The sequence below is a fragment of the Pipistrellus hanaki genome (assembly GCF_964339955.1).
Source record: "Pipistrellus hanaki genome assembly, chromosome: 3".
Lineage (NCBI taxonomy): Eukaryota > Metazoa > Chordata > Mammalia > Chiroptera > Vespertilionidae > Pipistrellus > Pipistrellus hanaki.
In genome coordinates, this window is record NC_140505.1 from 153,069,423 (window position 1) to 153,084,668 (window position 15,246).

The window sequence follows — 15,246 nt, forward strand, 5'->3', positions numbered from 1 at the left end:
TAGTTGCTATGGTCTGAATGCTGTGTCCCCAGAATTCATATACTGAAACCTAATGCCCATGGTGATGGTATTAGAGAGGGGTGACCTTTGGGGGATACTTAGGTCAGGGATGGGGTTGGGGGAAAAGACAGAGCCCTCATGAATGGAAGTAGTGCTTTATAAAAGAGACCACAGAAAGGTCCCTTTCCCATCTGCTATGTATGGACACAGCAAAAAGGTGCCTTCTGTGATCCAAGATACCAAAACTGCTAGCGTCTTGATCTTGTCCTCCCCAGCCTCCAGAACTTAAGAAATAAATGTTTATTGTTATAAAGATAACCAGTTTATGGTATTTTATATAGCAGCTTGAACAACTATTATTAAGACAATAATGGAATGACAATGTAAAATAATGGGGTTGGACTGATAATTGGTCTGTCCTCTCTCATTCACATCACTCTTTGCCATTGTTATTCTTTTGACCTATAGCAATTATATTCCAAGTGAACGGTATACTTTCCTTTTCACTGTTATAAAGGTAACATGTATTTTTCCCTTATAATTATAAGTAGGCATGCCACAATAAAATTGTTATGACATTGATCACTTTTGAGGTTCAATTTTTTCCATTTTTATTCATTTTTTAAATTTATTAATGAGCATACTCTGAATAAAATCCAAGATTATGATTGTTCAAGCACCAGTGACCTCACTGAGAATGTGAACAAACTGGAACTCCATTCACTTTTAAACCAGTAGAGAACAGACAGTGAATCCTTCACATCCAATGAAACACATCTGGATTAACTGCACTTGATTTGTAAAGATACCCAAGGTTCCTCTGAATAGAGTTTACACTCCACTGATAGATAGGCAGAGAGCTATTTGTATCCGCTAATCTTGGGTAAATCCAGATTGCTTTCCTTTGGCTTTGTTCCTCCAGCCATCAAAAGGTAATAGCAATTCTACCAAATTTTGAGAGATATGCCAATTCAAAATATTAACAATAATTATTAGGATAATAATAGTAGCAACTACCATTTATGGAGCAATAAGGGTGTTATATAGTTTGTAAAGATGGTCACAATATTTCCTCCCATCCATGCATGCACATCCCTTAGAATAAGACTTTGTGGCCTCTCCTTCAAAAATTGGCACCTTTTTCTCTACTCCTTGAATCTGGGCTAGTCTTGTTACTTGTTTTAGCCAAAAGGATATATGGTGTACCACAAAAATGTACACACACTTTAAACAATGATAAAGGCAGTGTTTATTAAAATACATTCCATTTTTCATGGACATGGACAATGGTGTGATGAGGGCCTGGGGAGGGTCAAGGGACAAGCTAGAAGGGGTCAATGAGGAAAAAAGGGAACATCTGTAATACTTTCAACAATAAAGATAAATTTAAAAATAATAACAAAATACGTTTTATTTTCAAAATTGAGCTATCAGCTGTTAAAGTGTGGGTACATTTTGGGGGGACACTCTGTATATGGCCAAAATGACATTAAGCAAGTGCCAGGGCCTGGGCCTAAAAAGACCTATTGCTTTGCTCTCATTCTTAGAATTCTGCTGCAGCCCACCCTGTAAAGAAGCCCCAACTAGCCTACTGGAGGATGGAAGGCCACATGGACAGAAAGGCTCAACCACCCCAGCTGTTCCAGCCATCCCAGTTGAGGTATGGGACTCGTGAGAATGGCTGTCTCAGACCATCCAGCCTGAGCCCAGTCACCAGCTAACCTCAGCCACATGAGTGAGCCCAGGCCAGAGCCATGGAAGTATTTGGAGTCAACCACAAAACCATGAGAAGGAAATCATTCTTGTTTTAAGCTCTTAAATACTGGGATGGGTTTTTTGTAATTATAGATAATTGATATGTTAAATATTGACTAGAGAGCTAAGGGCTTTATATTTAGTATCTATATGAATCTTCTTAATACTGTAAGGTCAATGCTATTAATGACACCACATTACAAATAAAGAACTTGAAGCTCAATGAATTTAAGTAATTTGTCCAAGTCACACAGTAAAGAAACAAATCAAACACAGCTCTAGTTTCAAGCACACATTTATATCAACCAACCATTCTATATGATGTTTGTGAAGGAACAAGGGAGATTAGTGAGGCTTTTAAAATGCGGCTATTTAATTATTAGTATGGTGTACATTAATTATTTAATCTTAGTATTATTTTTCTATATAGATATAATAATTCTGTTTGGGGGATTTCAAGAAAATAGCAATGTATATGAAAAAAGACAAATATTAAAATGCAGAAAATATATTTATGAAGGAATAATATATATATATCAATTGATAACATATATACCAATCAATAGCTTATGTTCAAGTAACTTCAAACAAATAAAAAACTATATAATGCAATAATTTTAATAATTTAAACAACATATGACACTGACATGATAGATCCTCTATGAAGTCATTTAAAAATGATCAGTTCTACTGAATTTCTCTGCTATTTCATAAAGCTAAAAACCACTAAACAATGTTCTCCTCTGGGTACTCAGTCACTTTGATGTTTTGTTTCAGGCCAAGTCACCTCTTCAGAATCCTTTCTTTCAGCTGCATCAAAATGCCTATGGGTGAGAGGTTACACTCATTACTTAATAAGCACCTAATAGTTATCTCATTGCAAGATTCATGGCGGAGACAAAGAGGTGAAGTTCATGGTCTCTAATGGGGACAAGAATATTTGATAGAGCCGAAACCGGTTTGGCTCAGTGGATAGAGCGTCTGCCTGTGGACTGAAAGGTCCAAGGTTCGATTCCGGCCAAGGGCATGTACCTTGGTTGCAGGCACCTCCCCAGTAGGGAGTGTGCAAGAGGCAGCTGATCAATGATTCTCATCGATGTTTCTAACTCTCTATCCCTCTCTCTTCCTCTTTGTAAAATATTTAAAAATAAATAAAATAAATGACAGCTTAAAAAAAAAGAAAAAAGAATATGTGATAGAAATCAACCAAGTTGTCCCCTCCCTTCACCCTCTCTGGCCTTCAGATGAGAGATCAGACAACCATTAATGTAGCAGCTGTAATCACCTACCCAGAAGGTAATCATTTTAACTGATCTACAGAGCTCATAGGAGCCATGAGTCATGATTAAAGGAACTGTCTTGAAAGCTTCAGTAACTAGGAACAAATTGTGCATTGCCAGCCCTAATGGTTGCCCAATTAGTTTCCACCTCCCACACTATTTAGGGGTCTTTTAAAGAATCATTTTTAGATCTACACACTCACAATATGGTCAAAAAAGCAGACAACATGAACATCTGCATTAAAGAGAAACACCTTAACCCTCACTGCTATTGAGAGTCCCCATTGGAGATGTGTCCAGTGCCTCCTCATTCAGAGCTTCCTTTTCCAGTCCTGATCCACTTTCGTTATATGTGACTAATGTAAAACTGCTACCCATTGCCTTGGCAACACGTCCATGTGCTAAAAAAGGAAATAAAACCTGAGGTTTATTTTAAATTTCCTATCTGCCAGAAATACTAATTTAAGAAATACTTTTTAAAAGCAATAGAAAATAATAGCCTACAAATAGTAACAGGAAAATAGTGCCTGAGAGAAGAAATTCATGAAAATGTATTAGAATTTATCTTTTAAATATGAATCAAAGAGTTTTGATACTGTTCATGTTATTTAAAGTTCTCAATTAAAATAATATCTCCATTCTATAATTTATACTATATTTAGTCTTTTAAGAACTTCCTGAATGTTTTGCATATTGAAATTTCCCATAATGGCATTTATATATGGCTAAAGGAGATAAAATTACTCCAAGGAAGCCCTAACTGTAGATTTGAAAACAATAAAAGATTAGTGCTTTAAAGATGGAGTGTGTAAATCAAAGAAAAATGCAAGTGTAAAGTCCAAGAATTTCTGAATCGTTATTTTAAATTCCCAGCAGAAGGAACTGTAGCCTCATAATTAAGTTATCTGTTATTTACGTTCCACTTCTACATTCCTGTGGTTCAGACTTTTCATTTTTTTTTTTTTTTATCAAATTCGGTTGGTAAATGAAAAAATAAAAGAGTTTTCAAAACTGGGCCTAAATATTAAAAAGTAGCAGATCGTAGAGCAGCCAAATACACAAAGGTACTCGGAGCATTTTACTTCCACACTTCAGTCTGTTGTCTGTCAGCTACTGTCTGCTGTCATCTCGGGGCTTGCTCACGATTTAGGAAGCTGGCTAGGCAGTTTTCCCAGGAAACAAGACAGGGCCTGCATTTGGTTGGAATAGAAGCATAGCTAGAGTACCTTTAGGGGCACAATGCCAGTCTGCATACTTCCTCACCCGGTAATTAACAGTTGCTATTACAACAGGATTCTTATCTCCAAAGGGAGCCATTTAATGAGTTTATATTACTTTCAAAAGGATTGTTTTTCTTGAACTATTGAATTCTGAACTATTTAAAATGTATGTCAGTATAATTTTTTTACTTATAGGGATTATTACATAACTAATTAATTGAATACCTAGAGTACATAGGATATCTATCTGACTTTTTAAAAAATAAGTTACATGCACTGGCTGGGTAGCTCAGTTGGTTAGAGTGTTATCCCATACTTCAAGGTTTTGGGTTCCATCCCCAGTCAGGGCACATACAAGAATCAACCAATGAATGCATAAATAAGTGGAACAACAAGTTTATATTTCTCTCTCATGTGCATTTTCTCTAAAATCAATAAATTACAAAAAAATTAATAATTATTATAGTAATCATTATGTACCATGTAATAAACTAAGTGCTTTTATGCATCATTCATTCATTCAACATATACCTATTATCTGCTATGTGCACTATTCTAGGACCTGGAGATCAACAATAGTGAACAAGACAAAATGTTTGCTTTCATGGAGCTTATTCTACAGTAAGGAAACAAGAAATAAGCAGGCATAAAGGACGTGTAATGAAAATAAGTGCTATGGAAAATGTGTATTTGAATAAGTGTCTCATTCAAATGATGAGTTGACATGAGCAGAGACCAAAGGAAATTTAAAAAATCCAAAACTGGCCCTAACCGGTTTGACTCAGTGGATAGAGCGTTGGCCTGCTAGGGGATGTGTAGGAGGCAGCTGATCAATCTTTCTAACTCTCTATCCCTCTCCCTTTCTCTCTGAAAAAAATCAATAAAATATGTATTTTTAAAAAACCCAAAATTGGATCTCAGGGGGATGTCTATTAAAGATCATTGAACAATTATTTATTGAGGATTTCTTGTAACCACTTACCATTCAATCCTTACAGCAGCGCTTCATGGTAGGTGTCTTATTGCTCCCATTTTGCAGGTTAGAGAACTGAGGCTTAAAAATGTAAGGAAATTTTCTTAAAGCCACACTACTTATAAAGGACAAGCTAAGATTTAACCCATATCTTCTGCCTCAGTCACAAGCTGTGCTTTTGACCAACTTCCTCCTGTCAAATCACCCAACTATTCAAAATCAAGATTTTTACATGCTCAATATTGGTGCCTATTTAATAGGATAGTCAGTGACAACATCACATTTAAAGAGAAAAAACTAAATTTGAGGAGGGGGGAGTAAATGAGGTTTGGCTCAATCAAATAAATAAATGGGGGGGGGGGGGGGGAGAATGCCCTCCTCTCCCCTCCTGAGGGATCTAGATGGAGGCAGAGCAGACCTTGTTCACTGTGGCTTCCGGGCATACACACACAAGGATCCCCTAGCTGGCCCTGTAGAGGCATGTACTGAAATCGTCTTCCAAAGCAGCACTCTCAGAGCTGCCAAAAGAGGCCATGAGTAAGGAGGGGGAGGGAGAAGGAAGAGGATAGGAAAGAGTTTGTTGTGGGGAATCTTTGTCATCACTTCCCCTTCTGTTCACTCCTCTCTGTTCAACTGAGTCTCAGCGTCGGGGTGGGTGTTTTCATTTGGCTACATCACTGAACTCTTCATAAGGTACAGTCTACCCAAGACTAGTCCTGCTGGGATGGAAGGAATTGCTTCCAAAACCTACCATCCCCATGACTTCGCTTAAGCACTAGTTCCACAAGGACTGGGCCATGTGGCTGGCTGAGAAAGGGGGGCAGAACTATCACCATTTCCTTATTCGGGACTGGAACTCCTTGATGTCCCCCGACTCCCTGACAGCGCAGGGAGCTTTGCATTAAGGGTCTGGGTAAAGATAAAAGGACATGCATAGGACCACGGGGAAGAGGGAAAGCTGTGTTGTCTAGCCACTCCAGATCTGAAGAAGTGGAGTTTTACAGTAATCGAGTGGCTTGGGGAAAAGTGAACATAGGAACCCAAGCAATCAAAGGAAGATTATCTTACTTAATACCTGGGATAGATGTTTTTCTTTCTGCCTCTCAAGCCCAAAGAGGAAAATCAGGATGAGTGGCTTAGGTTGTAAACTTTAAGGTCAAGGACCCTTTCTGTTGAGCTTAGCTTTCAAGTTCTCAGTAGTCAAGTACGTGTGAAACATATTTAATAGCGCGATAAATATAAGTTGTGGAAGATGAGATCGAAAGCCAGAGGTCCCTTCCATGGCCTCCCCTACAGAGCCTGTCATAAAAAAAGGACATAATCAACCTTAGCAGGGCTATTAAAAAGTATCACCTATTAAAGCGCGCTCTTCCCTAGCGCCTCTAGCTGGAGTTTCTCTGTGTGGGTGTGTTCCGAGGAGAGGAGTCCTGTGCAGAGAGTGTACTGGGTACAATGTGTATTTATTTGTAAGAGGAAACAGAAGATCTCAATGAGGAAGAACATATGTTTCTGAGACTGCATCTGTGCAAAAAAAAAAAAAGTACATAGTCCTTAAAGTTGTACTAAGAAAAAAACAACTACCGTATTTATATATTAAAAAAAAAAAAATCTTTTCTTTCTTTCTGTGTCCTCTTGGCACAATTCCCTCCTGCTTTTTCTGCCTGACCAAATCGTTCTTTTCTCACCCTCGGGTCCAGGAAAACCACGAAATGTTTGGAACAGTCTGGCACAGCCTGACGACCCAGGTTCATGCTCACGTGGGGATCCGGGAGGCCAACCTTAGCCCTAGAGCGGACGTGACTCTTCAGGGATCACCTGCCCGGGGCGCTACGAGAGGGAGCTGAAGTCATCCTCTGAGGGCTGGGCAGGGGCCCAGCAAGGAAACTAAAGTTGGGCGCGGCCCTGGCAGGTTAGCAGCCCAGGTGATCTGGAGTGCGCGTGAGCCCCAGGTGTCCTCCCACCAGGTGTCCCCCCTCCCAGGTGTCCCCCCCGCCAGGTGTCCCCCCTCCCAGGTGACCCCCCTCCCAGGTGTACCCCCTCCCAGGTGAACCCCTCCCAGGTGTCCCCCTCCCAGGTGAACCCCTCCCAGGTGTCCCCCTCCCAGGTGAACCCCCTCCCAGGTGACCCCCCTCCCAGGTGTACCCCCTCCCAGGTGAACCCCTCCCAGGTGTCCCCCTCCCAGGTGAACCCCCTCCCAGGTGTCCCCCTTCCCAGGTGTCCCCCCCGCCAGGTGTCCCCCCTCCCAGGTGAACCCCCTCCCAGGTGTCCCCCTCCCAGGTGGCCCCCTCGCCAGGTGGCCCCCCCGCCAGGTGTCCCCCCCTCTCAGGTGTCCCCCTCCCAGGTGTCCCCGCCGGCCGCCGGCCCCGCCCCCGCTCCCGGGCCCAGTGCGCCTGCCTGGCGGGAGCCCGCCCCCTCCTGCTGGGAGGTTGGGCTCCAGGGCTCCCTTGGCCTCCTCGCCTCTGGCCTCCCACCGGCGCTGGGGGCGGGGCGGGGCCGCGGGGCGGGGCGGGGCCGCGGGGATGGGCGGGGCCGGGCGGCGGGGCGGGGCTCGCACCAGTGCCCCCGGCCCGTGGGCAGCGCTGCGCCCGCAGATCGCGCAGCCGGCGAGCGGCTCGGTCCGTCCTCCGGCCCCATGGCAGCCCCCGGCTCCCCCGCGGAATGCGGCTACATCCGGACGGTCCTGGGCCAGCAGATCCTGGGGCAGCTGGACAGCTCCAGCCTGGCGCTGCCCTCCGAGGCCAAGCTGAGGCTGGCGGGGAGCAGCGGCCGCGGCGGCCAGGCGGCCAAGAGCCTGCGGATCCAGGAGCAGGTGCAGCAGACCCTGGCCCGGAAGGGCCGCGGCTTCGTGGGCAACGGTGAGTGGAGCCCGCCACCTCCCACCCCGCGCCCCCCCTCCCCCCCGGCACCGCTCCGGCCCTCCTCCTCCTCCCCCTTGCCCCCTCACCCCGTGGCTTCCACTCCCTGCTTCCCGAGGGCGCGGGACCTGAATCCTGCCCACCTGTTGCTCCCGGTCCCTTTGTACGGGGCGGCGCGCGTCCCGACTCCGACCGGCTTACTTGGGGAAAGCAGCCTTTTCTAAAATAACCTCCCACTCAGCTTTGTCCTGTACGTACCAACGTATATTAAATGCACACATACACCTCTGTGAGAGAATTCAGTCTAAGATGTTTACTCCTTCCTTAACCGGCCCCCCTCGCCGCCCTCCTCTCCCCCCCCCGCCCGGGGTCTTAATGGGGAGGCTCCGGGGGCCTGTAAGCAGCTTGAAATGCTATGCTCTGCAGCGAGTCCATAGGATCATTTTTCTAGGGGAAGCGCCCCTCGGTTTTATTAGTTTTTGTGGTTTCTTGTTTTAAAAAGAGTCTAAGGCCGCAATGAATATTTTGAAAAAGAAAGCCTGAAAGTACTGGCGCTCCTGCAAACTGTACATTGGGATGGCGGTGCCTCGCCCAGGTACTCGGGGCGCTCCACCCCGTGTGCTGATAGAGGAAGTGAAAAAATTGGGAAGGAGGCTTTGGGCCAGGAACAGTCAGCGCCCCGCGGGGGGAGATGGGGGGACGAAAGGGACTTTGGCCGGGCCAGTCGCAGCACCCACACCCACACCCCCTCAGCCTCTCTGGCGAAAGGGGTTTTTTAAAGTAAAACACTATCGGTAATTGATAGACAGGGGAGATGGAAGGTGAAGAAGATGGCAAACTAGCTCTACAGATTAGAAAACATGAGATATTCTCTCCCCAGCGAAAATCGAGTGATCGTAGTTACACAGTCCCATTTTTATTAGGTGTTTGTTTTGTTTTGTTTTTTCCATTGTGAAAGTACTAAAGGGTTATTATAGAAAAGAGAACAAGAAAGGAATTGGACACTTAAGTTGGGATATCAGTTTGTTTCCTGCAATGTTGAACTGTTTCTCTAGTAATTAATTCGGCAATGGCAAATGGAGAACACATTAGGAAAAAGAAAAATGCTTGCAAGTGGGACTAGAAATTTAAAATAGCAGACCCTGGGAGGCCATACAGTTTTCAATTCCTGTAAGAGGATCAGGCAGTCAATATTTACATATTTTAAAGGTAAAAAGATGTTTGGTGATTATAGTTAATGTAACTGAGTGCCTACTATGTGTCAAGAATTGAACAATATGGTTTACGTTCATTCTGTTATGTTCCTCACCCAAAAAAATAAAATCTTGTTAGGTAAGCCTTCTAATCCCCATTGTACAAATGAAAGCACTTAGCAGTGAGGTAAGACTCAAGTTCCCACAGATAGGAAGTAGCAAAACTGAAATTTAAACAAGCCCGAATTTTTAAACTACTCCTCAGTTATATTGTTAGACTGTTTGGTTATTAATACAAAGTAGGATCTTTATCAGACACTAAGTTCCCTCCCAATTTTCCTTAAATAAAATGGAGGTGGTCTGAGAGAGTGGGAGGAGTAGATAACACAGAGTTGCCACAGTGCATGGGGAAAACCTAAATGGATGTTTAGGAGGCTGACTAACGGCTTCAGGATAGCTGGGGTCAGTTGTTGACCAGTGGAGCCACTGCACCCGTTTAGTCTGTGCAGGTCCAGTGCTACCCTAGACCCACTATAGCTTCTGCTTGGAGACACGGGGATGCAAACTAGATCATCTTCCGTACCCTCTGAGAGTTGCAAGCCAGAAATAATAAGACGTCAACTTTCAATAAATCTGAGGAATAAATAGAGAAGGAAAGGGAGCATTGCTGAGCATCTAATATATGCCTATGCCTATTTAAAAATATGTTTCCTTTTTTTATATCCTTAAAACAATAATATAAGATACATATGAGGAGTCATTTCACATATGTAGAATGTGTTGGTCTCTCCACATTTATTGGACGCTTAGTCTCAAACCCACACATGATCTGTCCACCCTCTCTACAAGGTGATGAGCTCATGTTATTTCGTGAATTCAAGAACTATCAAATGAGTCTGTTCTTTATGAAGGGCACTGAATTGAACATACACTGTAGACTCTGCTTGCTTTAAAGCAAGGAGTTTAAGCTCTGAAGAAGGAAACCTACCTCTAAAAATAAGTGTTTCAAATAAAACATGGTAAGTGACACTAAAAAGGAGTAGCTAGTACATTATGGAATTTAGAGGGATGAATTAGACCACTGACTGAAGGGAATTTTGAGGAGCTGCTTGGAAGAATTAGGATATTAGGTCCCCCAAAATTCAGTGGGACTGGACATGGGTTGATGGAGAGAACATTTTAGCAGGAATGTGTCAGGTTTCCTTCTTCAGAGCTTAAACTCCTTGCTTTAAAGCAAGCAGAGTCTATGTTTAATTCAGTGCCCTTCATAAAGAACAGACTCATTTGATAGTTCTTGAATTCACGAAACAACATGAGTTCGTCACGTTGTAGAGAGGACAGACACATCTTGTATGGGTTTGAGACTAAGCGTCCAATAAATCTGGAGAGGACATTTTAGGTGGGAATAGCAGGAATGTGTCATAGTTCACATAGCTGATATGGTAGAGCAAAGTGCACTGTCATGATACTTCTCTAGTGCTAAGGGCAACTGGCTGAGAGGCTCTTCAAACTAAGGAACAAAGTGTTTGAAATATTTTGTTTGCAATGGGAGCTTCCCAGCAAGCTGAAATGCACTAGGCCACCTACACAGAAGTGCAAGTGAGACAGAGAGATAAGGCAGCAAACACCTACTTACTTTAAAGCCTCAGCTTTCGGGAACTCAAAAAAAGTAGTCCACTTGAAAGGAATTTAACATGAACGTGCCGTGAACAATTACCAGAGGCGGTTTAATCCACGTTCTTTGAAAAGGTCTGGGGCCTCTTGATAGTTGTGAGTTTTGCGTTTATTATTTCCTTATTACCGTCATGTCTCTACAGTTGAAACAGACAAGCAATTGTTGAAACAGTGCTGGTCTGGAAAGAATCCTGTATCAGCACAAGAAATTCTGGGAAGAAATGACCCTGGTGTTGACTGTTGTTAGTTCCATGGGCCCTGAAGAATTCTGAATTGTTGACATACCTGTAAGATTGAGGCAGCAGATAATCTGCTGAAAAACAGGAGCTCCATGGGGCTGATCTCTTGATAAATACCCTGCAAGGATCTTTAACCCTGTCAGTTTCTCTCTAGTCCCTTCATATTGTGGGTGGTTCTCGTTGTAAATCACCCTAACTTGTGTTGTTATTTTAAACTGTGCTGAATGCTTTTATAGTTAGGCATAACTCATGGGGGTGGAGGCAGAGGGGCAGAGGTGTACAGCAGCATTGTGAAATGAGTCTGTATTGTAGGGAGTTTTTTTTTTTTTATATTCTTTTATAAAAGCCACAGAGAGGACATTTGAGGATTGCAAGTATTTAGCAAAGGGAACATTTTTAAATGTCCATATCCAAGTTATGACACTTTGGAAATACTACCACTTTACATATTACATTGTCCCCCCTGGGTGCCAATGTAGGAAGAAAGTCATGTTTTAAAGTGTTGTCTGTAATATTTATAAAACACAACGAACAACAGTATCTTAATGAAATTTGCAACTTCTTTCAAATTTTGCCATAAAAACTTGAGGCATGCCATTTACTTAAATGGTTCCCCTGGCCAATATCTTTTTCATGTCTGGCATCGGGGGAATTCTGGAGAAAGGACTGAAAACTGGCTAAGGCAGCCAGTGTTAGTTACTGAGGAGGGGGAGTTAGACCCTGTTCAAATCCTGTACGAATTCTTTTATTGCCAAAAAGGAATTCCAGGAATGAAGCAGTCAGGAATGAAGCAGTTCGGGAAGGGAAGTGACTAGTATTTCTGAAGGTAGGAGAGATTAGGAGAGGGGAGAAGAAGAAAAAAACAGAGAGTTCAGTGACGGGGTGGTAAGGTCATGGCCGTGCTGCTCTGAATGAAAAGTGACGGTAGTGCCACCTGATTTAATGTACCTCCATGTCTGCCTAATATCTCCCGTGGGTGACCTTTTGTCCAGTGTCTAACAAATTGCTTGCAGAGAATTTTTTAGAAATTCTTCTGATTATAAATAGTTGAAGGAAATAGAAGGTTAAGACAATGCTGATTACAAAAAAATGAGCTCTTCACCCCTAGAAATGGCGAGAACACATCTTTTGTGGGTAAGGCAGGGTCTGGCAGAGAGGTTTCAGAATCAATGGAACAGCGTGTGATTATAAAAGTTCCTTGCCTATGTGTCACAGATAAGATACCGGAAATTACCTTAAAGAGAAGAAGACTGCTCAGTCTGGCGTTTTAAAAGGCCCCATTAATGTTATCTGTGCCCTGTGTTACTGGTTCCAATCATAGGAACACAGGGTAGCTCACTTGAATTAGATATTCTAGGTATGTGTTGTTCACATTAGCTCATTCTCCTGAAGTGTTGTTTTGGATATCAACTGTAAATGGTTTTCCCATATAATAAATTAAGGCCACACATATTTATATTATTTTCTCTTCAAATAGTTAACATTGATTTTACACTCAAATTGAATTTCTGGTCTGGTCAACAAAAATTATGGCAACTTAGCAATGATAATAATGAAATATAACAACAAAAATGTTGCTAAGACCTCTGGTATTTAAAAATCAGACTTGATTAATGTGACTAATAATATTAATTATTAATTGGTTCTATCTCAGATAACATTCAGGAATTTTAAGTTATACAGACCTGAGGTTAATGTTTTCCAGCTATTTTGCATGTGCACAAATATGTGAAGACAGAAGCACCATACTTCTCCTGGGGAAGTAAGCAGTAAAAGGCAGTGCAAGTGGGATAGACAAAATTAGGGGGGGGTGGGGGGGAACTTAATCTTTGTATTTGAATGAGCCATCTCACTCCCCTGCCTTATTAGGGTAAGAATAATAATAGAATTTCGGGTCCTCTTCCAATGGAAATATTAAGAAATCTATTATGTGTCTCTGTGTAATGCAGTTAATGATGAGTGGATGATTGGATATTGGACATAAAAACAGTTGTTATGTTCTTAAATTCTTAAAGATGATCTAGGGAACCCAATATATAGCCTTAGAGAAAAATGCATATGTATAAAAAAAAGAAAACACAACCGTCACTACTATTAAAATAATTCACATATTAATATTCTTGGGATAATCAGCTGTGGGCTTTAACAACATTAATTGGCCAAAGCATGATAACCAGATTTCAGCCATTCCTTTATTTTCAGAAGGAAATACTGCTCATTAGAAGTTTAGTAAATTATCCCCACTAAATCTTAAATCTCAGTAATAAATCCATGGGATGGGGTTTGAGAAGGATCACATCAGAGTTATTGAATCTTGATTATCTTTTTTTCTTTGAAGGAAACAAACAGGAACTTTTCTTGAGAGATAATAGGAAGTTACTGTAGATGACCAAAATATTACAGATAAATAAGCCACACAGAGAAGAGAATGAAAGTAAATATATATTGTCCAGATGTCTAACTAACCTTGCCACAATGAGCATAGTCACTCAGGAAGACAGTCTGCCTACATTTGGGAGAAATTTTTCTTCCCTGTATGTTTCCAGAATGACAGAGAAACAGTAGAAAATATTTGAGTATCTTACATGTGCTCCAAGGCAAAAACACACAAGCAGCCACTTTCCTCACATTTTGGTTCCATGGTGGCCAGCCACAGGATAGACGGCAGCCTAAAGCATTAAGTGTAAACTGAATTGTGTGACTAGCAGATTTTGAAAGGACAGGAAATATGACTCATCAACAATCAAGCGCTAATGCAGGACTGTACTAGACATGGAAGTAAAGGATGTGAGTCTTCATGTTGAGGAGGTGAAAAATTACTGGAAAGATAAGGTAACCTCTTCCTGCTTTAGTTTGGCCTCACTCCAACCCATTCTGCCTATAGCTAGCTACTGGAGTAAATTTTCTAAAGTCTTGTCAAATCATCTTCTGATTTATTATCCTTCTGATTCATTTTCTTGCTGTTATCTGCAGGAGTAAAATCCTCATTCAACATGGCATTCCAAAGTCTTCATGATCTAATGCCTGCAACTCCTCAACTGTCATCCTATCTCCACTGCTCCCATGGCCCCCAAACAAACATGTGCATTTATCTTATATGGCGTTCTTCCTCCCACCCCTGCCCTCTCCCCCCTCCCTTTTCTGGGCCTGGTTAACTCTTGCAAGCCCCTCAAAACGCAGTTCAATTGTGTCCTCCATGGGCAGCCTTCCTCCCTCACTCCTCCTCCACCTCACAGTATAGAAGGAGATTTTAACTACACGTTAAAGATTTGGTCATTATGAGTCACAGAAGATGTCTCAGCAGGGGAGAAACATGGGAAATGCGAGCGTTTTCTGAAACCACACTTGGCAGATTTGGTGGATTTAAAGAAAGGATAGAAGTTATGAAAATCAGTTGGAAGGGAAAAGGTTAGCCCTGGCAATTAAGAAGCTATAGAAATATGATGACTAAAGACCCATTACAAAACCTATAGTGAGTTATATAAAGAAAAAAATTTTTTTTAATTTGTGAGTTCCAAAAATTCATCTTTTTGACTGTTGCATCATTGTGAGAGTAGAATGTGATACTTGTCACTGCAGTTCTACAGTAATCATTATGGGGATATCTCAGCAACGCCAAAGGAGACAAATGACAGGAATTAAAAGATTTAGACATTTCCAGGTTGTAGCAATTTAGTACTTCACCAGTGCTAAGTTACCAGTTTATAATGACAAATTCTATAATCACATATTCTGGCTACTCAAACAAAATATTATACATTTATAGCCACCAGCACTATAAAGGGCCTTTTTAATATGTTTGTAGTTATGTATAGCAGTAATTTGAAATTGGCCCCAAAATGCCATAAACTGATACATGAGAGGATAACCTCCAACTGCTTAGGGGGCGCCTGAAAAGTAAGGACTTTGAGTGGCTGGTGGGTGTATCCATTGACGAGTCACAGAGTGGCACCTGGAGCGTGTGGCCCATTCTCCCAAAAGAGCCGGTCTGTCCCTGCCATCGTCAACTTTGTTGGGCCGCAACTATGCTCACCACTATGCCACCGATGCCGACGCC

At 42.1% G+C, this 15,246-nt stretch overlaps 1 protein-coding gene across 2 annotated transcripts in view; it reads left to right on the forward strand.

Annotated features, from left to right (window-relative positions):
- The first annotated feature begins 7,789 nt into the window (after positions 1 to 7,789).
- Positions 7,790 to 15,246, forward strand: part of PKP2 (plakophilin 2) — a 73,265-nt gene continuing 65,808 nt past the window's right edge. For both annotated transcript variants that reach the window (XM_084877865.1, XM_084877866.1), the window contains exon 1: positions 7,790 to 8,083. In XM_084877865.1, the coding sequence (XP_084733991.1) occupies positions 7,861 to 8,083 (223 nt within the window). In that variant the 5' untranslated portion in view covers positions 7,790 to 7,860. The remainder of the gene's footprint in view (positions 8,084 to 15,246) is intronic.